We start from the raw sequence: 23,222 nt of genomic DNA on the forward strand, positions 1-23,222 counted from the left end.
AGGCAAGATGACACTTGCCGAGTACGACATGTGAAGCCAAACTGAAATTTCACTTCTGTGACTTTTTCCCCTTTTTGACTGTTGAGTAATTACTAAAATGGGAAAGTGGAAAGAGGTCACTAAGGGTAAAGTGGTGAATCCTCTCCCGAAGACCCAGTAGAGGAATCCTTAGGTGGATAAAGTGATGGCTGATGCACTTACTTCAGGAGTGTGCCCTGCTGCTGGAATGGAAGAGGGAGACTCCTCCTGACCTGAGGTGTCATTTAAGCTCTGAATACCATTGTCTATCTCCTCAGCATAGGACAACAGTGGGAACTCTGAACAGACTCCTGAAGAGTCTGGGACCACAGGCAAAGGCAATTTGGCCAGTAACTCAGCTGCCTGTACTTTATCGGCTGTTCTGCTGGGTGAACCTGGAAGCACTTTCCACGAAGAAGTAAACATAAAAGGAGTGGTGAACTAAACTAAACTAAACTAAACCTTAGGTTTGTATACCGCATCTTCTCCACAATCGTAGAGCTCGGCACGGTTTACAAGAGTTAGGAGAGAAAGGAACTCCAATGAAGGTTAAAGGATAAAGTGAGAAGAATATTAGGAGGGCTTAGTAAGCCAGAGAAGGAGTAAGTATTACATTTTTGAGAATAGCCAGGTTTTCAGATGTTTGTGGAAGAGTTGGAGAGAGCTCAGGTTCCGAAGAAGGGAGGTAAGATTGTTCCAGAGCTCAGTGATTCTGAAGGGGAGGGGGTTATTCCATGTCAAGTGATCAAGGGCTCCCTGCATGACCATCATGGATTTTGATAAAACTTTATGCACAAAGTCCCACATGAATCAAACGAACTTTGGTAAAGTTTTAGTTTCGCCTGTGGAATATTCGTGGAGATATAGCCATTTGTTTGACCCCATACTGCAATGACATACAGTACGACAGTGACATTCTGACAACTTTGAGACACAATATCTCACGAGCTATGTTTCCAAAAAAACTGAAACTTAGCTACCCTGCACAACTTTTGGAACTCTATTCAGTGCTACCAATAATAATTTTTGTCGAGCACTGAGTGAATGGCTGAATTACAGTAAACTTGGCCGAAAAAATTAGTGCTCCAAAAAAAGTCAAAGTTTGACATTATTTAGCTCCCACAATAATTGAGTAATAAATGCGAAATTTGGCGCATGTCTCAGTACAACGTTGTTTTCAAAAGTACAATTTCAACCTCCAAGCTCTTTCCATTAGTTTACAAATTAAGTGTAAAGTTGCTAATTTGTGTAAAAAGGCCAAAAATAGGGTATTTTCAGCCTGCTTTTACAGAAAAATACCTTTCAGAAACTCTTTCAAATCAGTCTCATTAGAAAGAGCATATTTCAAACCCCCTAGAAAAGTGGGCTTCATTTTTCAACGCAGGTTAACAATGCCCGAAAAAGGGGGACAAAGTTGGGAGATGTCACCGTGGCAACGGCCTACATTTCAACTTACAACTATGTCACTTTTCACACTGTTTTTCCCTGTTTATTTTTACTCAAGCTTTGGGTACAATTATAGTGTTCTTAATTAATGATTATTCCTAACTAGAAATTGAGGTGATAATTTTGTTGCATGCAGATCACAAATTACAACTTGTTTTCTTTTTCAGATCCACATTATTATTAATTCAGTTTAAAATGGATGGCAACGAATCGACTAATAATAATCCTTTTCTGCCAGACTGTGCCATTGGGCAAAAATTGTTGTCAAAGTGTCATGACGGCACATTTTATTCTAAAAAATGTGGGCTCATTTTTTTACATAATTTGTCAACCGATGAAAAATTGCTTATCACTCGGCGCTCTGAAGTTGAACTGATGGATAAAGACCAAATCTGCCTCCACCACAAAGCAAAGTATCTCGACAAATACGAATTAAAGCAAACATCGTGTTGTAATCCATTTGAAAAGAAAAATCACATTGTTCAAAGTGGATTGTTAAAAGTCGATCTTGCCATGTCTAATGATTTTAGAAAAGTGGCAAAAATAAATATCAAGCCAGGTCAGAAACTTTGCAGTAGGTGCAAAGCCCAATACGTGTCAATGAGTGAAGCTACTGCAGCATCTTCAGATGATTTTGATATCAGCATCTCCGATGCAGTTGATCAAAGCTTGACTGCTTTAGGAACCTCTCCATTGAAAATTCGAAGGTTAGCTAGTAGAGATAAAGCCGGCTATGTGATACGAAAAATTGAACGTGTGCAGAATGTGATAGCCAAGAAGATTACATCTGCTGCTGGAGTTTCAGCTGAAGAAGTTGGGCCGTCTCGTCAGTCTGTAAAATGCAAGTTATGTGAAGATTACACTGACTGGATATGCAAATTCACTTCTTATATCACATGTAAGAAATAGATTTTTTAGATATACCACGCCTCAGAGACCAAGTATACAAGCACACATTGGCTAAATACTTAGTTTGGTCTTGATGTCTATCATTGGTGAGTGGTAATTTTAGGTATTTTATATCCTTTCAATTCTTAATTTCTATTTTTAATTCTTCTTCTTTTTAAATTTTTATCAAAGTTTTTAAACTAGATGTATAAACATCTTTACCACCAAATACTATGAAAAATAAATAAATCAAAGATAGTGCATGAATTCAAAGGGAGCACTTATCTCAAAAGAAATTAAGAATTGAAAGGATATAAAATACCTAAAATTACCACTCGCCAATGATAGACATCAAGACCAAACTAAGTATTTAGCCAATGTGTGCTTGTATACTTGGTCTCTGAGGCGTGGTATATCTAAAAAATCTATTTCTTACATGTGATATAAGAAGTGAATTTGCATATCCATTTGGTTTTCACACTTCTTTAGTAATTGCTTTGAAGATTACACTGACCTCATTGAGGAAATGAAAACGAAAATTGCAATATCCAACAGGTCAATGAAAGTTCAATTATTGACGATGGCCCCAAAAAGTTGGTCAATAAAGGAAACAGCAATGAAGTTTGGCGTTTCAGAGCGCATGGTCAGAATAGCCCAAAAAGTAAAGAAAGAGAAAGGCATTTGTTCTATACCTGATGCAAAAATTGGCAAGTCCCTTCCAAAAGAAATTGCAAATAGAGTTCAAGATTTTTACGAAGACGATGAATTCAGCAGAATATGTCCAGGCAAAAAAGATTGCATTTCAGTCCGCCTCAATGGTTTAAAAGTACAAAAGCAAAAGCGGCTGCTGTTGTGTAATTTAAAAGAGCTGTACGTGGCGTACTGTAACAAATACGGAACTGAAATTGGTTTTTCCAAATTCTGTGAGCTCAGGCCAAAGTGGTGTGTAACCATTGGTGCATCAGGTGCACACTCCGTGTGTGTCTGCACGACATCAAAATGTAAAGCTCATGCTACAAGGCGCCAATGTCAAAGAGAACTACAAAGTTCTTATGGAAAAAACTGTGTGCGACCTAAATGTCAAGGACTGTATGCTACAACGATGTCAAAACTGCCCTGGTGAAGAAGCACTAACAGCATACCTGGAAGAAATATTCAAGGATTTAGATCCAGAAGAATCAATAGAATTTAAGCAATGGGTTCACGCTGACCGTGAAACATTAGAAACAAGCGTACTAACCATGGACAACTTTATTGAAAGACTTGCAAGCAAGATTTGGAAGTTGACAAGTCACCATTTCATTTCAAAACATCAAAGTGAATATTTGAAGATGTTGAAGACAGGCTTAAAAGAAACGGAAATGATCGTTTTGATGGATTTCGCTGAAAATTACTCATTTGTTGTACAGGATGCCGCCCAAGGCTTTCACTGGGAAAATTCACAAGCTACGGTACATCCTTTTGTTGCATATTACCTCAATGAAGTGGGCACATTGCAAGTTGTAAACTGTTGCATTATTTCTGATCATATGCAACATGATACGATATCTGTACACGTGTTTATTCAAAAGTTGATCGAATTTTTGGTAACTCAAACAAACATTACCAAAATATACTACTTCAGTGACGGCTCAGCTGCACAAAAACTACAAGAACTTTGTGAATTTGTGCAATCACAGAAATGATTTCAACATTGAGGCTGAATGGAATTTTTTTGGAATTAGCCACGGAAAATCACCCTGCGATGGAATTGGTGGAATAACTAAACGACTGGCTGCCCGGGCTAGCCTCCAAAGACCATCAACGGATCAAATATTGACGCCAAAGGATCTATTTAACTTTTGTGACCAAAATATACACGGAGTTAAATACATTTATGTTCCAAAAGAAGAAATTGAAGAAAGCAAAAAGTTTCAAGAAGAAAGATGGCATGAAAGCAGCACAGTAGCCGGTACCAGAGAGCACCACCAATTTGTACCAGTCGACTCAAACTCGGTTCGTGTCAGCAAAGTTTCAAATGACACAATAAATTTTGTTGCCAAAATTTCTGATACTGCCATTCCAAATTTGAAAGTGTCCGAAATCTTTCCTGGTTGCTACGTTGCCTGTACTTACGATAATCAATGGTGGATAGGCAACGTTGTTGAAGTCTCAATTGAACAAAATGATGCATTGATAAAATTTATGCATCCTCACGGTCCAGCTCATTCGTTTTATTGGCCAGAAAGGCAAGACGTTTGTTGGGTTCCAGAGCAACACCTCATCTGCATGCTTTGTGCCCCTTCAGTTACATCATCCGGCCGCCAATATCAATTTCCAGAAACTGCATTGAAGAAAGTGGCTCAAAAATTTAACAGAATGTTATAAAGATTGCTGGCAGTTAAAATCACTTCACTTCGGCTTGGGAACCATATAAGATACCCAATTTAGGCTTGGGAACCTAGGATAAGACACCCTAATCATTGGCTTTGGAACCAGAAAGATACCAACAAAAGGCTTTGGAACCTTGACAAAGAAACCAAATGCGAGGCTTGGGAACCTGGACGAAGTGGCCCACCCGTGGCTGGTATTGCACAGCTATCGGGCGTGACCCCTATGGCAATGGGGTTGCCAGTTCAAACTCTTGAACTGGTAGTGGCAATGTCACCATGGACCAACGCAATAGAGTAGTAGTAATACTACATCAATACAAAACTGTAACTTTAAAAATGACAGAACTATGTTGAAATAGAGGTTGTTGCCGTGGCAACGTCTCCCAACTTTGTCCCCCTTTTTCAGCCATTGTTAACCTACGTTGAAAAATGAAGTCCACTTTTCTAGGGGGGTTGAAATATGCTCTTTCTAATGAGACTGATTTGAAAGAGTTTCTAAAAGGTATTTTTCTGTAAAAGCAGGCTGAAAATACCCTATTTTTGGCCTTTTTACACAAATTAGCAACTTTACACTTAATTTGTAAACTAATGGAAAGAGCTTGGAGGTTGAAATTGTACTTTTGAAAACAACGTTGTACTGAGACATTATGCGCCAAATTTTGCATTTATTACTCAATTATTGTGGGAGCTAAGTAATGTCAAACTTTTACTTTTTTTGGAGCACTAATTTTTTCGGCCAAGTTTACTGTTATTCAGGCATTCAATCAGTGCTTGGCAAAAATTGTTATTGGTAGCAATGAACAGAGCTCAAAAAGTTGTGCAGGGTAGCTAAGTTTCAATTTTTTTGGAAACACAGCTCGGGAGATATTGTGTCTCAAAGTTGTCAGAATGTCATTGTCGTACTGTATTTCATTATGGTATGGGGTCAAACAAATGACTATATCTCCACAAATATTCCACAGGCGAAACTAAAACTTTATCAAAGTTCGTTTGAGACATGGTGGACTCTGCATATGAAGTTTCATCAAAATCCGCGATGGTCATGCAGGGCATTTTCCAAGAATCTGATCACTTGACATGGAATGACCCGAGGGAGATCCCTAGTTTTCCTGCACGGGAAATGCCTTTTAATGAAGGGAAGGATAGTTTTAGTTTGTGGATGGGTCTGGTGGTATTAGGATTTGAGGAGTTCCAAGAAAGTGGGATAAAGGGAGGGAGGATGCCGTGAAGGATTTTGAAGGTTAGACAGGTGCATTTAAAGTGGACCCTGGCGTTTATCAGAAGCCAGTGAAGCTTGGACAGGAACGGTGAGACATGGTCGAATTTACTTTTTGCGAAGATAAGCTTAGCCGCGGCATTCTGAATCTGCTGAAGTCTATGAAGGTTTTTCTTGGCAAGGCTTAGGTAGATTGAGTTGCAATAGTCCAATCTGGAAAGGATGACGGATTGGACAAGGACGGCAAAGTGTTTTTGATGGAAACAGGATCTTACTTTCTTCAGCAAGTGAAGGCTGAAAAAGCATTTTTTTGCCAAGGAATTGAGGTGGTCGTTGAAGGACAAAGTAGAATCAATGATGATGCCAAAAACATTGCTTGAGAACTCAAACTACAGAGTGGAGTCAGAGGATAGTGGGATGGAGGTGGGTAGTTGGTCTAGTTTTGGGCTGAGCCAAAATAGTTTTGTGGACTCATTCAGTTTCATTTGCACAGTATGGGCCCATGATTGGAGGTTCATTATACAGGAGGATATGTTCTCCGAGAGGTTGGTAAGGTTTGGGTCGATCTCGAGGAGGTCGAGGATGTCATCAGCTTAAGTGTAAATTATTTCTAGGGGGGATAGATGGAGGAGTTTTAGGGTGTAAGAACGAGAACGTAGGAATTTTGAGAACCAGTCTAGGACTGTGGAGTTAATGCCTATCTCAGAGTTGGTAGACTAGGATATCATGATGAACAACGTCAAAAGCAGCGGAAAGGTCGAATTGTAGGAGCACGGCAAACTTATTTCGAGAGTGAAGTAGCTGAACCTTTGAGATTAAGGAGGACAGTAGGGATTCGGTGCTGAAGTTGGGACGAAAGCCATATTGATAAGGTAGGAGAATAGAGAATCTCTCTAAATATGATGAGAGTTGGGTAGATATGATGGACTCTAGCATCTTGGTTAGGAAAGGGATATTTGCTATTGGGCGATAGCTGGATGGTGTGGAGGGGTCTAGGTCTGATTTTTTTCAGTAGTGGGGTCAGGGCAATATGACCCATTTCTGGGGAGAAAAGACCCGAGTGTATGGCGGAGTTTATGAGTTCGGTAATAGATGTGATTGGCTGTGCGGGAATTTTCTCGTATAGGTAGGAGGGGAATGGGTCTAAGGAGCAGTTGCAGGATTTCAGTTTGAGGCAGAGTTTGAAGACCATGGATTCGGATACGTGCTTAAAGGTGGTCCAGGATCTGTAGACTGGGATGGGGTTGGAGACAGTTAGGGTAGAATTGGAGTCAGTGGGCACCAGAGAGTTGTAGGAGACTGTAGGTGGGAAGGAGCATCTCAAGGTAGTGATCTTTTCGTTGAATAATTTTGCCAGAGCATCGGCTGAGGGAGAGGAGGGAACCAAGGTGGAGCCTTTTTTGGAAGTTAAGGAGCGCCAGATGTTGAATAGAGTACTACTCTGGTTGTTGGATCTGGAGATTTTGTCTCCGTAGAAGTTCTGTCTTGCTTTTTTTAGTACTATATTGTAAAACTTGATATTGACTCTCCAGGACTGTCTGTCTATAGGGGATTTAGATTTTTTCCATTTGTGCTCCAGAGCTCGACATTTCTGCTTTAGTTCTCTGTGATAAGGGAGATACCAAGGGGCCTTACGGGAGTAGGAGATGATTTTAGTGGAAAGAGGGGCAAGAGAGTGATAGGTGGACTCGGAGAGTGCGACCCAGTTATGCCAGTTGGTTTCTGAATCTGCAGGCTTAGGAACAGAGAATAGGTTGAGAAATTTAGTCCAGAACAGATCGTTTGTAATTTTTTTGCGGAAGGTAATGGAATTGGAAGTGCGGGATGGAGCCCCAAAAGGCGACATGAAAATGGGGAGACAGAAGGCCCCTAAGAGATGATCAGACCAGGGTACATGTTCCCAGCGAGTGTCACCGGCTGAAGTTTTGTGGGCGGTTAGATCAAGGAAACTAATGAGGTCTAGTGTGTGCCCCTTTTCATGGGTTGGGGATGATGCAGGGGGGGAAGCCAAGGGAGGTGAGGAAGCTGATAAATTCGGTTGCGTCCTTGCTGGTGAAGTCGTCTAGGTGGAGATTGAAATTTGAGGAAGGCGTTTGTTATAGTCTCAAGGACGAGTTTGGAGGATTTGTTCCAAGGGGTAGGTGGGCGATATAGAAGCAGGATACCCAGTGGATGAGGGTGAAGTTCATCGTTGACAGAGGCTAGCTTATATTCTAGTGAAGTGTGATTACCCTTTTCGAGGAGCTGGACATCGAAGAATGATTTGTAGAGAAATGCCAGGCCACCTCCTTTACGGTTAGTTTTGGGAGAGAAAAGTCTTGGTAGCCGTGGGAGCAGAGTTTGTTTTGTGTAAATAGATCATCTTTTGCAATCCATGATTCCGTAATGCATAGGAATCCAGGGTCAGAATCCTCGAGTAGATCCTTCAGAATTTGGATCTTGTTGCATGTGGATCTGGCGTTGCAATAAAGTGTTGGGACTGGGGTGAGAAAGTCGAAGGCGAGGTTTGGGAGATTAGCAGGGGGAACAGGCTTTAGAGAGGCGAGGTTGGTTCTTTGAGGGTTTTTTTTTGGAGGGATGGAATTTGGAGATCTCAGAGCCAGTGATGGGAGATGCTGGGGGCCCAAAACATTCTAGCCCGGCAACATCCCCTGAAGTTGCATGCTTGTTGAAGCTTGGGAAGCCCAAAAAGGTAACCTTAGAAGTCATCTGGAAAGCATAGTAATTTTGGAACAGACTGAGCTGGAGAGTAAACAAAGTACAGACATCTCTGGGGAGACTGGAGACTGTGTGAATACTTAGAAGTTACACCAGCACAAGGAGCCTAACAGGGATACGGAGGACAGAATAAAAAGCTGAGACTATGAAAGTTGTGTTTGTTAAAGATCTTATATGGAACAGTAGAATAAACTAACCTATTAGCCATAATTTCAAAAGTCCTTGAATGTGAGAGATATTAACTTCCCCCAGTAGTCCCCTTGATATCAAAACTACAAGAAATTTAATAAGGAATCCCTTGAGTTGATGAAAGAAGCTATACCATATTTTCACAGGATCTTTACTTGCTCTAAAACAGTGTTTCTCAACTCAGTCCTTGCCAGTCAGGTTTTCAGGATATCTACAATGAATATGCATAAAAGAAATGTGCATATAATGGAGGCAATGTATGCAATCAAGTTTAGAGCAGCGGCTAGAGCTACAACCTGAGCACCCTGAGGTTGCGGGTTCAAATCCCACGCTGCTCCTTGTGACCTGGGGAAGTCATTTGATCCCCAACTGCTACAGGTATATTAGATAGAATGTGATCCCACTGAGACAGATAGGGTATAACTGGTATACAAACAAATATTAAAAATAAATAAATCTATCCAGGCTCAGGACAGAAAGGGGGAATGGATGGGAGGGGGGGGGAACAGCTGCATGCTGGAAGAATCCTGAGTGGTGTAGTCAGTACAAATGGATCAATTTTTACTCTGTCAAAAATTAAAAGACTAGGGGATACTTGACAAAGATAAATAGAATGAAAAAAAAATTCACTCAAAGAATAGTTAAGCTCTGGAACACATTGCCAGAGGATCTGGTAAGAGAAGTTAATGTAGCTGGTTTTAAGAAAGGTTTGGACAATTTCCTGGAGGAAAAATCCATAGTCTGTTATGGAGACAGACATGGGGGAAGGAACTGCTTGCCCTGGATTGGTAGCAATGAATTTTGCTCCTGCTTAGGTTTTTGCCAAGTACTGGTGATCTGGATTGGCCATCCATGGACAGTGGTGTAGCAAGGATGAGTGGTGCCCCTCCTCTACCCCTTCCCTCACGTGCCCCTTCCATTCCCCCGTACCTCTAACTTCCCCGGCGTGAGCAGCATCACCAATTTGCTACCTGCGTTGGCTCTCCCTCCGATGTCATTTCCTAGGCATGGGACCTGGAATTGATGTCAGAGGGGGAGCTGACGCTGGCACGAGCAGCAGGTTGGAGTTGCTGCTCATACCAGTGAAGAGTTTGAGGTACGGGGGGGGGGGGGGTAGGGGGAGAGGGGATAAAGGCGCTTGTGCAGCGGGGGAAGAATGGGAAGGAACGGTGCATGGAGCAGACCGCTCCCCCTTACTACACCACTGACCATGGATACAGGCTGCTGGGCTGGATGGACGATTGTCTGACCCAGTAGGGTTATTCATATGTTCTTAACAGACAAAGGAGAATGCATTTGGAGATGCTCAAAATCTTAAGAATACCCCCAAATAAATTTGGAAAGTGGGCTGGTGGGAATGGATCTCATTGACATACACGGATCAGCAGTGTTGTGACCCTGCATTGGAAGCTATTTGGTGGCTCTCCATCAGCTCATTAGACTCCAAAGTGGCCCCAGATTAAAAATGAATTAAGACCACTGGTCTAAACAGACACAAAAAAGAGACTATTTCTTACTATGCATCAGGATATACTGACACTAGGTGACCAGTTATTCCTATGTTTTCCAACTAAACATATAAGCAGGTTGAATAGACAAATGTATATATTTTGGAACCCTAAACAACTGAAATCAGTTCTAGCTACTAAAGAAAGAAGTTGCTATATTACCAAGGCCTTCCAAATGATGGGGCTTCTGCGTTATTGTTCACAGATCTAACTGACTGGGTCAATTATTGTGTATCCTACTTAGTAAGTTTTTCGAAATATCTTTATTGTGATTTTTTTTTTTTTCTATCATTGTTTATTGATATCATCTCTCACTTTTCTGTTGCTTCTTCCTTTTTTTCTCTTTTGTTGACTTACGCATTGATATTCAAAATATTATTTTTTAAATTGCCAATTGGTATTTTGTTAGAACTGCCTGCTTGAGTATCAAAATTTTTGTATAGCAAATTTTCCTTTGTTATTATATTTAAAAGCATAACAAAAGTATAAGGTTAAAGTAACAAAATTTGTACTAAAGCTTTTACCCGGACTAATTTCCAGCTTATTTAAAATTTGATATACTGCCATTTGGTATATCATCATAGAAGTTTACAAATTAAAAACTGGTTCTTATGTTCCAACAGACTGATATTTTAGTCATGGGTTCTGATAGTGTGTGTGATCTTGTATTGTCTTTGTTCTGATTTGTGATTTTAGTTTGCTTCTATACGGTTTCTTTGTACTTTGCTTCAACTCTTAGCAACAGGCAAATAAGAAGAAAACACAAGGAGGAAATCATTTTATAACCTATCTAAGTTCAAATCATTTTTATTGTCAGAGTATTGTACAGCTCAAAATAAGTTGACTTCAAATTTTCAATATACTGTATATTGCAAGTTTCCCTCCCCTGAGGCAAGCAATGACACAAAGGAGTGAACATCCCAACACAGCCAAAAATACAAACGGGCAGTGTGAAGCAATCAAAACACTGATTAAAGGAAAATAAAGCTCAAACAAAAAAGGGACAAAACTGACCTTAAATGTGGCCTCCTGACTCTTCCACTATACCCACTCACTCCCCCCACCTTGTTCTGAGACTTCCTACTGACACTACATCCTAAGAGCTGTGTTCTACACTATGTAGTTCTCCAAATCTGAACAGTACACTTCTCATAAAACTAAAAAAAAGCAGTGAATGAATCAGGACAATTTTTTGGGGGGGAGGAGGGGGCACCAGCTTACGTCCAAGATCAGGCCTCCAGTAGATACTAGCAAAGGTCCTTGAAGAGTCATGTGGGGCTGGAAGAAAATAGCTGTTCTACAGATCAACAAGCCTAAGTTGCGGAAAATATAGATATTAAGAAAGCTGGAGTAAGGACCAGTGGGAAGCAGCTAAAGTTAAAGACAGGGTAGTGAGGTCTTACTGGTGGGAATGGAAGCAGACTGGTTGGGTTTTGGTTAGATAAGAATGTGTAGTAAAAGAGCTAGGGAGAATATGCAAGGACAATAAACTCGGAGGGGCACAGATAGAGAATGTTTGTGGGGAGTATGAGAAAAGGAATGTGGGGGTGCAGACTGTTTTAGTTACACGAGTCACTCTAAATATGAAATAAATAAATACATAAGCAAGCAGACAGGTTAACCACATCAGAGGGGTAAACCATCAGATTCGCTATGACATTGGGGGAAAACCTCCATGCTTTCACTTTGCCTGATTATCATGAAACTCAGTGAGGGCTTTTTTTTTTTTAAAACACACACCAAAGTCCTCCCCTCCACCCTCTCCCTGGAAAAGTAGTCACGAGTCAAGTCAATCCCTAATCCACTTCAATCTCAAGTGCTCTCTATCACCACCCTACCCCAATCCAATCTAGGTCCAATTTATCTCCTCCAGCACATTACTCTATTACTTACTATTTCTATAGCACACTAGACATAAGCAGCGCTTCTCCCACAAAGTATTTCTGAACTATAAACACAAGTGCATGATTTTAAAATCTTGTCCTATGCCATTTGCTCACAAGTATTCTATAATTTTTAGGATAAGTGTGTGCTCATTGGGATAGCAGAACTTTACAAAAGTGCAAACAGAGAATGTTTAGAGAAAATATAATTTTACAATAAATTGCTTTTCAACCATTCCCAGAATATCTCCCCTATAAGGGATACATCAATAAGCTGTCTTACCATCCTCTTCACCTTGATCCATATCCTCATCATTTTGCTCTTTGGCATCCAATAAAGACAGCTTTTTTGCCTGCTCCTTAAACCACTGAAGCCTGGGAGGCACCTGGGGCCTATCTCTCTCTTGCGACACCTGGCCCAGGGCAGTGGCAGGGGGAGAAGGGCTCCTAATGGTGTTGACTATGGGTTTCTTCTTAGGCGACATGGATGGCTGGGCCTTAATGGCCTGTTGGATGGCCATATTAGTTGCATCTTTGTCCAGACTCTCCTGCTCCAGTCCCTTTTCCAGATTCTTCTCATTCATCATCTGCACCTTTCTGCTGACAGCCTCTGCAGCTCTCCTTTCCAACTCTACATGCCTCTTAGATTTCAGATGGTTCTCATACGCATTGAATGTGGAGAACCTCTTGCTGCAAGCAGTGCAATACATGGCTGTCTCCTGGACCTTCTCCTCCACCACTGCCCTCTGAGCCAGAACACGCTCCTGGAAGTTTTCAGCAGTGACAGGCGGCATGTCAGCCACCTTCCTCTTTAGGTTATACCTGTGCCAGTCCGTTTTGTAGTGTGCTCGCTGGACATCAGCATCAGTAAATACCACACGGCAAGTAATACACGTGTAGGATGCCATCCCTGGAAAGAAAGCAAAGCGAGACTCTAGGATCATTGTTTCAAGGCTGAACTAGTTTTTCTCCACTGTGCAGGAATGAGTATACATTTGTGTGCAGACACAGAGAGAAATATAGGCATAATAGTCACGTTTGGGGTTTCTGATGGATCTCTTCTTCTGCTCCCCTCCCCCCCTTCCTAGAGTTTTTACTTAGTCCCTTCCCCATCCCCACCGCCCCTTTTCAAGCATTGGAGGACCCGGCCCGACATCTCTTCCAATCTTCCCGGTCCTGCACGTCGCTCCCTCCTACCTTTAAATTTGTCTTTCAGACCGCCGGCAATAATAACCTTCGACCAGTCCCAGCGCTTTCTCCGTGCAGTAGTATCTGGGCCCGCCAGTAACAGGAAGTAGCGTCAAAGGGGGCGGGGCGCAACAGCAGGAGGCGGAAAAAAATTACGTCAGAGGGGCGGGACGAGAGAGAGCTTCGGGGCTGGCGCAGGCAGTTGGTGGGAATTGCTGCTACTACAGTGTCAAAGGACAGGTTTGAAGGTTGGACTAGAGAGGGGGCGGGGCCTGAGAATGCGGGAGGGATGACCGCCAAAGGGGCGGGGCGCAACAGCAGGAGGAGGAAAGAAATTACGTCCGAAGGGGCGGGACGAGAGAGAGCTTCGGAATTGCTGCTACTACAGTGTCAAAGGACAAGTTTGAAGGTAGGTCTAGAGAGGGGGGCGGGACCTGAGAATGCGGGAGGGAAGAACGCCAAAGGGGCGGGGCTCAAAAGCAGGAGGAGGAAAGAAATTACGTCCGAAGGGGCGGGACGAGAGAGAGCTTCGGGGCTGACGCAGGCAGTTGGTGGGAATTGCTGCTACTACAGTGTCAAAGGACAGGTTTGAAGGTTGGACTAGAGAGGGGGCGGGGCCTGATAATGCGGGAGGGAAGAACGCCAAAGGGGCGGGGCGCAACAGCAGGAGGAGGAAAGAAATTACGTCCGAAGGGGCGGGACGAGAGAGAGCTTCGGAATTGCTGCTACTACAATGTCAAAGGACAAGTTTGAAGGTAGGTCTAGAGAGGGGGGCGAGGCCTGAGAATGCGGGAGGGAAGAACGCCAAAGGGGCGGGGCGCAAAAGCAGGAGGAGGAAAGAAATTACGTCCGAAGGGGCGGGACGAGGGAGAGCTTCGGGGCTGGCGCAGGCAGTTGGTGGGAATTGCTGCTACTACAGTGTCAAAGGACAGGTTTGAAGGTTGGACTAGAGAGGGGGGCGGGGCCTGAGAATGCAGGAGAGGAAGATACCGGAAGGCTGGCTGATGAGCGTCTGTTTCCTCTGCTTTACCTCTTGCCGTATTCGGGGACGAGGACGGTGACAAACTCGTGTTGGGGTCTCCGGGCGCTAGAACCGTCCTTGGAAATCGTTAAAGAGAGCGCTACGGTCCCGTACAGTCCAGAGTTGCAGCTCGCCATAGGCCCTTGTCGTTGTTGGGTGTCGCCGACTCGTGCTCGAGTCCCAGCGACTAGGCCCTTAGTTGAATCCCATAGTAGACGCATCAGGAGCCAGCGTCTTCTCCTACACGCCTGCAGTTACCCCCATGCTTATTCACGCATGCATGGACTTGCACATAACTGCACGTTCACTGCCTTTGAAGCTGTAAATAGTGTACTGTTAGCAGCGTTTATGTTACTGTTTAAGTTTTGAAAAGAATAATTTTCCCTTTTAGCCACTTTGAAGATAATTTAATAAAGCACGCGCTACAGATCAGGCATGGAGATACACGGAGAACCAGTTCTGCATGTGCAAATACAAGGGCATCTGTGCTTTTACGAGGTCTGCCCCCCCTAGGTATTCCTGGGAGCTGCGTTTTGGGTGGAGCTTACCTGTATATTTTATTTTACAAAATAAACATGTACTCGCATTGAAGTAGGTGCACACATACCTGCTGCACCTTTCTTAAATGGGGTGTAATTTTGGGTAAGAGCACTTGTGCACTGCTGAGGAGTATTGCAGGAACCTGTTGTATAAAAACAGCTAATTATATAACTTTTTTTTTAATAAAATAGAAGAGTGGATATCTCTCTTCCTTCTGGGACCTCCTTTCAGGGACCTTTCTGTCTCAGACTAAGGCAAATAAGGGAGGAGGATATTTTCCTTAGCCTGGAGTAAGTGGAGAGGTCCCTGAGAGAAGAGATCCCAGAAGGAAAGGCCTTCTCTGAGCTCAGTAAGAGAGCAGCTTTACTTGTCCCTGGACTGAAGCAGAAATAGAACAAGGGATCACAAATTAGAAATAAAAATATTTAGACAAAAAAAATGAACTGATAACTCAGAGAGGAGGAGTATGTGGCGCAGTGGTTGGAGCTACAGCCTCAGCACCCTGGGGTTGTGAGTTCAAACCCTGCGCTGCTCCTTGTGATCCTGGGCAAGTTACTCAGTCCTCCATAGCCCCAGGTATGTTAGATAGATTGTGAGCCCACCGGGACAGATAGGGAAAATGCTTGAGTACCTGATTGTAAAACCGCTTAGATAACCTTGATAGGCGGTATATAAAAACCTAATAAAACTTAAAACTTTAAAGAAATCAAACTTATCATGTGCTGCAACACTGGAGAAATGAAAACAGAAATGAGTTTCCTTGTCTAATGAGTACAAGACATTTGGTATGCACATTTTCCAAAGCTAACATGTAAAATATTCAAAATAAAATGCATTTTTTCTACCATTGTTTGGACATTTTATTTTTCTACCATGTTGATTCCAATTTCTCTTTTCTCTTGTCCGTCATCTGCTAATTATTCTTCAAGCAGTTGCTGTCCATTTGTCTTTTTTCCTCTCCTGTTTGTTCCCTCACTACACCTGCCTCTGGCATATTGATTGCTCCTTTTTAGCTCTTTCCTCTCTTTTTTTTTCTTTTCTACATACCAACTAAAATTTCATCCTCTTTCTCGCCCTTTTCCTTTTTACTCTTCAGCTACCTATCAAATTTCCATCTTCTCTCACCCACTAGCTCTCCCATTCCCCATCTCACGCCTTCTACAGCCTTCTATGCCATTTCATCTTTAATCTACTCCCATTACTATATTTCTACTGTCTGTAATCACTATCTTATTCATTTCCTTGCCACCCCTTCCTCTCCCTCCTTGTCTCTCCCACATAGTTCCACCATTCCCATTTCTTCCTCCTTTCACCCTTCTAACCCAGTACAGTCAAACCTTGGTTTGCGAGCATAATTTGTTCCAGAAGCATGCTTGTAATCCAAAACACTCGTATATCAAAGCAAATTTCCCCATAGGAAATAATGGAAACTCGGACGATTCATTCCACAACCCAAAAACTTTAATACAAAATACTATACATACTCATATTGCAAGACCTCACTCGTTTAGATCAGTCACTACACTCCCGCAGCGTCAGAGAGAGAAGAACCATCGGCTGAGTTGTGATGACGTGACACGTGTATACCATATGTACTCGTATTGCAAGACTTCACTTGTTTAGAACAGTCACTACACTCTTGCAGCGTCAGAGAGAGAAGAACCATCGGCTCAATTGGGATGTATGTATAATGTATGTACTTGTATTGCAAGACATTGTATATCAAGTCAAAATTTAATAAAATATTTTACTTGTCTTGCAAAACACTTGCAAACCAAGTTACTTGCAATCCAAGGTTTTACTGTACTGTACTTGTGAATTAAACTCTTCTGGTATATCTCCTTGAAATATTTTTAAAAAATAATAAATTAAAAAAATAATTTGTATCTGAAGTGGGAGCCAGTGAAGTTCTCTAGAGAGAGGAGAGATATTCATAAATTTAGACATCTTGAAAATCATATGTGCAGCTGTATCCTGAACCAGCTGTAACTTTCTCAATAAACTGCTACTTATTTCTATAGCGCTGTACATTGATTAGAACATTTGACATGGAAGGGTATTTTCAAACATATGTAAGTCCAAAGTCAGCAGTAAGAAAATGCCTATTTTTGAAAGGCAACCTCCGTCTAGAATAATTTTTTGAAAATCCTCTTATCTGGATGTCAAGGCCATTGGGATACCCAGACTGCCAGGACATCTTATCTTTATACCACATTTTTGAACAAAATTTCAACCAAGTCCCAAATGCCCAGAACAAGACAATTGGACAAGGGAGGGGCCAATCCTATAATGGACTGGCTACCCAGGCATGGCAACAGAGCAGTGAGGCACCTTAGAGGGCACTGCTGTGAACTTCACATAAAGGGTACCAGATAAACATCTCATCAGAACTCCCATATAGATATGGTGAGCCTCTCAAAACCCACTATACCCACCTGTCTACAACCCAAATATCCCTTATGGCTGCAGGTGGCACCTATATGGCAGTAGAGTAGGGTTTTGGTGGGCTCATGTTCCACCATAAATGTAGTGGTTAGAGTGGCTTAAGGGACCTGCTACTCCTCTCTATGGTTCACTAGCCCACCCACCAGGCTACTTAAGACACCTGTGTGCAGCTCTACTAGGTTTTCATATACCAAGTGCTGATTTTCTGGAAACAGGTATGTACTTTGTATTATGGTCTTTTTGGATGTGAGGGGGTCCGTGAGCACTGGGGAAGTGTTGGGGTATCTTACCTTGATGCTTGCAGTGGTCATCTGGTCAGTTTGGGCACCTTTATGGCACTTATACGTTTGGAACTAGACCTGTTTTAGAATGGTCTAAGTTCTGTCCAGGATGTCTTGCAAATTTGCTTGTTTGTTTGCTTTATCCATAAATTTACAAGGATCCACTTGTTCAGGAAATACAGAGAATAAGAAATTTAACAAGTAGTAAGGAATATTATAATATCCCCCCCCAAAAAAAATTATAATCTCTTCCTCAGACCACAATCTTATACTGAGGGAAGATAAGAAAGATACGGAGATCTCCAAAATATTTACTAATTAGGTAAATAGGCTTAATGGGTTATAACATCATCTACATTTAAGCTAACCCTACACATTCTGGAGCAACTTCTTAGTATCTAGAAAGGCTCGAAGTTATTCAGGAGCAAAAAAGGTATACTTTATCCCAACATATTTGACTAGACATTTACACGGATAGCTTAACAAAAATGTAGCCCCTCAAGGTTTTAACTTCTTGTCTCATGTTCAGAAATAGTTTCCTGCGTTCTTGGGTTGTCTTCGTCACATCTGGGAAAACCCAGATTTTTTTGTCCAAGAAATAAAGCTTGAGAAAATTGAAAAAAAACAAACCATACGCATTACTACATTTAAGTCCTATTCAAATACAAATGAGACAAGAAGAGTAGAACGAGATTCAATTTCTACTAGGGATTTTTAAAAAAAAATTCAGATAAATTGTTCATATCAATAGGTTGTAAATTATTTCAGGAAGATAGATCCGATTTATAGGAGGCATTGTTTCTGTTGGAAATATTAGAACTTCAGTCAGATATTTTTTAAACATGTCAGCAGGTATTACCCCTGCAGATTTAGGAAAATTAGTAACCTGAGATTTACTCTGTTTTACTAAGGTGCGCTAACCGATTAGCATATGCTAATCAAATTAGCGCGCGCTAAACGCTAACACGTCCATAGACTAGCATGCGTAGTGTTTAGTGCGTGCTAATCGGTTAGCGCACCTTAGTAAAACAGGATCTTAACCTTTTAAAATCTTCAATTTTCCTTTGAATATACGGTTTATGCTTAACAAGATTCCCTGTTAGATTTTGGAGTGAAGATATTTCTTTATTAATCTATTCAAATTTGTTGGCAGTCTCGTTTTCTAATTAACTCCACTGATATAATTAAGTCATCTATTTTACTCACAACTGTTGAAAATTCTGCTGTCAAGTTAGTTACCATAGCTTCCAGCCTTTGCAGCACACTCTAGACCAGAGGTGTCCAACCTGCGGCCCGAGGGCCGTGTATTTTTTGCAGCCCCGGTCGAGAGTGATGCAGTGTTTTCCTCTGCTGCCCCCGGGTGTTTACCATCTTGCCAGCTCCCTCCTCTGTCTTGCTGCAGTGTTTGCGCGGCCCCAGAAACATTTTTTTGGGCCAATGCGGCCCAGGGAAGCCAAAAGGTTGGACACCCCTGCTCTAGATGCTGTCCAGTGTCACCGCCGTTGAGGAGCCACTTTCTCCTGCTCCCAGAATGATCCAATTCTCGGTGCCCTGTTTCAGCTCAGCTCCCTCACCATGTGACTGCACCAGCCTTCTCTGGATTGGAACTGGTGCACTGTCGTTGAACTCTTGAAGCCGGGAGTGGTAGGGGTCGGGTGAATGAAGGAGACAAAGATATCTCTAGCCCAGAAACTCAGAAGGCTCCTTCCTCCGAAGTAAAAGCAGGCAGCTCAACTCCAGCGATCGATGGTGAACTAGCCATGAAGCGGTCCATCTTCATCTGCCCAAATGATGAGGGATTCAGTCGGGCAGAGCCCTTTCACTTTGTATGAGGCATTGTTCAGAACAGCGGTAATAGGACGCCAAAGAGGAAAAAGGTTGTCAGGAAAGACGGAGTGTTAACACTGGCTGCTAACCCCCGCCGCCAATGTTTGATTATAGATGCAAGATGTCCATGTCTAACCCATCCTTGAGAGTGCCCAAAGCCTGCCCATAACATGCCTCCATCACACCCATCTCGTGTTCAGAACGTACAGAGGCTGAAACATCTCACTAGATGTACAGAAAGACTTTTGATTATCGGCACTTGGTCGTCCTGGTGATTAGGCTGTCCAAGTGCTGATTTAGGATGCTTTTTGGATGCCTGTGTTTTTTGATTATGAGCCCCATGATCTCTGCTCAGAAGAGCTTACAATCTACTTACCAGACACTAGACAAACATGACAAGTAGGGGTCAGGGAGTTCATCAGGCTCAATAGAACTTACAATCTAATTAAAATAGACAAACAGGACACATAAACCAACAGTAATTCCAGCATAAGGTGAGTTACAATAATCTAGCACAAATTGGGTTAAAACTGCAAAGTGAGACTGGTCAAACAGTGAACAAACAGATCTCTGTTTTTTAATTTTTTTAAAAAAAAGCATTTTTTCACTACACTATTCACTTGAAGCTGAAAAGTAAGCATTGAGTCCAAAGTGACTCCCAAAATTTTAGAAGTGTATGTGGAATTAAGAGCCTCACAGGGCTCCTTTTACAAAGCTGCGATAGAGGTTTCTACTGCAGGCTGGCAAAGTAAATGCTCCAATGCTCATAGGAATTTAATGAGCGCTGGAGCACGTACCTCACCAGCTGTGGTAGCAACCTGTACTGTAGCTTCATTAAAGCCAGTGATAATTAGGAAATAATTGATTCTGTTTTTTGAACCAGAGTAATTTCAGACCTGCCAAGTCTCCTACTTATAGCAGGAGGCTCCCAATTTTGCAGGTCATTTCCTGTACTGCTGCCGCTGAAAGGAGAGGCTACTGCTTGTGCTGCTGTATATATATATATATATATATATATATATATATTTATTTGTTTGTTTGTTTGTTTATTCAGTTTTCTATACCGTTCTCCCAAAGGAGCTCAGAACAGTTTACATGAATTTATTCAGGTACTCGTGGGACTGTGAAGAGTTGTAGGCAGTGGCGTACCAAGTGGGGAGCGGTCCGCCCCGGGTGAACGCCCCAAGGGGGTGCACAGCTGGTCACCCACCGGGGAATAGGCTGCCGCCGGGGAAAGGCTACCATTGCCACCATCGGGAACAAGCCCACGCCGAGTTCTCCCTCCCTGCTTTTCTTCCCTGCAGGGCCGACCAACTCTTGCTACCCGATGTCAATCACTGCCTGGCTGGCCCGGAACGTCCTCTCCGACGTTAGAATTGACGTCGGGCGGCGAAAGTTGGTCGGCCCTGAGGGGAAGAAAAGCAAGGAGGGAGAACTTGGCGCCGGCCTGTTCTCGATGGCGACAGTGGCAGCCTTTCCCCCGCATGTTTCCCAATGACAGTGGCATGGTCCCCCATTCCAGGCAGGGAGAAAGAAAGAAAGGGGGGGGGGACATGGAGTCAGAAAGAAAAAAAGGGGGCAGGGTGAAAGAAAGAAAGAAAAAAATGGGGCACGGAGAGAGAGAAAGACAGACAGAGACAGAAAGGGGGCATGGAGAGAGAAAGAAAGAAGGCAGGGTGAAAGAAAAATGGGGCACAGAGAGACAGATATAGAGAAAGAAAGGGGGCATGGAGAGTGAAAAAAAGAAAGAAAGAAAGAAATGGGGCACTGAGAGAGAGAGAAAGAAAGGGGACATAGAAAGAGAAAGAAAGAAGGGGGCAGGGTGAAACAAAGAAAAGAAATGGGGCACAAAGAGAGAGAGAGAGAAAGACAGACATACAGAAAGAAAGGGGGCATGGAGAGAGAAAGAAAGAAGGGGGCAGGGTGAAATAAAGAAAAAGTTTGGGGAGAGAATGAGGAAGAGAGGAAGCATACAGGAGGCTGAAAGAAGGGAAGAAATATTGGATACACAGTCAGAAGAATAAAGTGCAACCAGAGACTGATGAAATTACCAAACAAAGGTAGGAAAAATGATTTTATTTTCAATTTAGTGATCAAAATGTGTCCGTTTTGAGAATTTATATATGATGTCTATATTTTGCACTATGGCTCCCTTTTACTAAACCGCAATAGCAGTTTATAGCGCAGGGAGCCTATGAGCGTCGAGAGCAGCTTGGGGCATTCAGTGCAGCTCTCTGCGCTAAAAATCGTTATTGCGGTTTAGTAAAAGGGGAGGGGGTATATTTGTCTATTTTTGTATAGTTGTTACTGAGGTGACATTGCATAAAGTCATCTGCCTTGACCTCTTTGAAAACCCGCGGAATATAAATGATTATTAACATTTTCTCTGCGTACAGTGTGCTTTGTGTTTTTAAAATTTTATTGTTGGTAGATCATTTTGACTTGGCCACGAAGGTAAGGGGGAGGGAGGGAGGGGAGCTGCTGAAAGACATCTAGTAATCCTTGCAGGCTTGACTGTGCAGAGAATTATTTTTGTAAAATCATGTTTTGTTATGTGACTGGCGTTATTTAGACTTTAATTTCTATGAATGAATAGAATGAAAATGATATAAAATTACTTGTTTGGTTTTATGTGCGTGCGCTGAAGGAAAGTGGAGAGAGAGTGGGCTGAGGACGCTGAAGGGAAATGGGGAAGAGAGTGGGGAGAAGACGCTGATTTATAAATTGACAATTGTACAGAATATTGTTTCTTTTTATACTTTAATATAATAAGTTCAATATAAAACAATTCAAGGCTTGTGTGGATGGAATCAGGTGGTTTGCAGGGATGAGGACTGAGCTTATGGGGATTAGTCCAATAAAATGGTATTTTCTTATTTCTCATTATTTGTTTTATTTTTATTTGTTAATTTGTAAAGTGGTGATTGTTATGTATCAGTTTTTTCAAATTTACATTTACTGTCTTTATATTTTGCACAATATTAGAGGACATGTATTACTGTTTTTGTGGTGTTGTGGTGTTGCATTGTATGCAGAGTCTGGTTTCTTGGCAGTTCAGTTTAACTTTTGTCTGCTTTTTTCTATTTTTAGTTTGTGATTATTCCATATTGGGCGAGGGTGTATCTGTCTGTGTGTATGAAAGGCACATGGCTTTCTGATAGCATCGACTGTACAGGATCAATTGACTGTGCAGGATCTGGCTTGTTTAGTTTTACAATGTATGTGTTGGTGTTCTAGTGCTCACTGCAGTGTTTAAGATGCTGCCTTTTCCTAGATACACTCTTGTGCGATATGTGGATTGTTACTAAAAATCATATTTTTCATATAGATGGGAGGGGGTGTCAAAAAATGATGGGCCTCGGTTGTCACATATGCTAGGTACGCCACTGGTTGTAGGCAGAGTTGGGTGGGACTGGTGAGAATTTTGAATGGAGCAGGGCAGGATGGGGGCAACCCCTAAAACTCCTACTTAGGTCAGCCCCTGTGGCAGCTCTGTAATTTAGGGCTTCTTTTACTAAGGTGCACTAGCGTTTTTAGCACATGCACAAGATTAGCGTGCGCTAGCTGAAAAATTACCACGGGCTTAAAAGGAGGCGGTAGCGGCTAGCGCGTGCTATTCCACGCATTAAGGCCCTAACTCACCTTTGTAAAAGGAGCTCTTGGCTCTTTTTTTAATTTAAAT

General features: G+C 42.3%; 1 protein-coding gene across 2 annotated transcripts in view; it reads right to left on the bottom strand.

The window, feature by feature from the left end:
• Positions 1–13,607, bottom strand: part of ZNF622 (zinc finger protein 622) — a 61,661-nt gene extending 48,054 nt beyond the window's left edge. The window contains exons 1-2 of one of the 2 annotated variants that reach the window (XM_033935239.1): positions 13,436–13,607; positions 12,522–13,148 (exon numbers count right to left, since the gene is read on the bottom strand). In XM_033935239.1, the coding sequence (XP_033791130.1) occupies positions 12,522–13,146 (625 nt within the window). In that variant the 5' untranslated portion in view covers positions 13,147–13,148; positions 13,436–13,607. The remainder of the gene's footprint in view (positions 1–12,521; positions 13,149–13,435) is intronic. The other variant, XM_033935238.1, reaches the window with a different exon arrangement.
• Positions 13,608–23,222: the final 9,615 nt, after the last annotated feature.

This window comes from Geotrypetes seraphini, chromosome 2 (genome assembly GCF_902459505.1).
Source record: "Geotrypetes seraphini chromosome 2, aGeoSer1.1, whole genome shotgun sequence".
NCBI classification, from domain to species: Eukaryota; Metazoa; Chordata; class Amphibia; order Gymnophiona; family Dermophiidae; genus Geotrypetes; species Geotrypetes seraphini.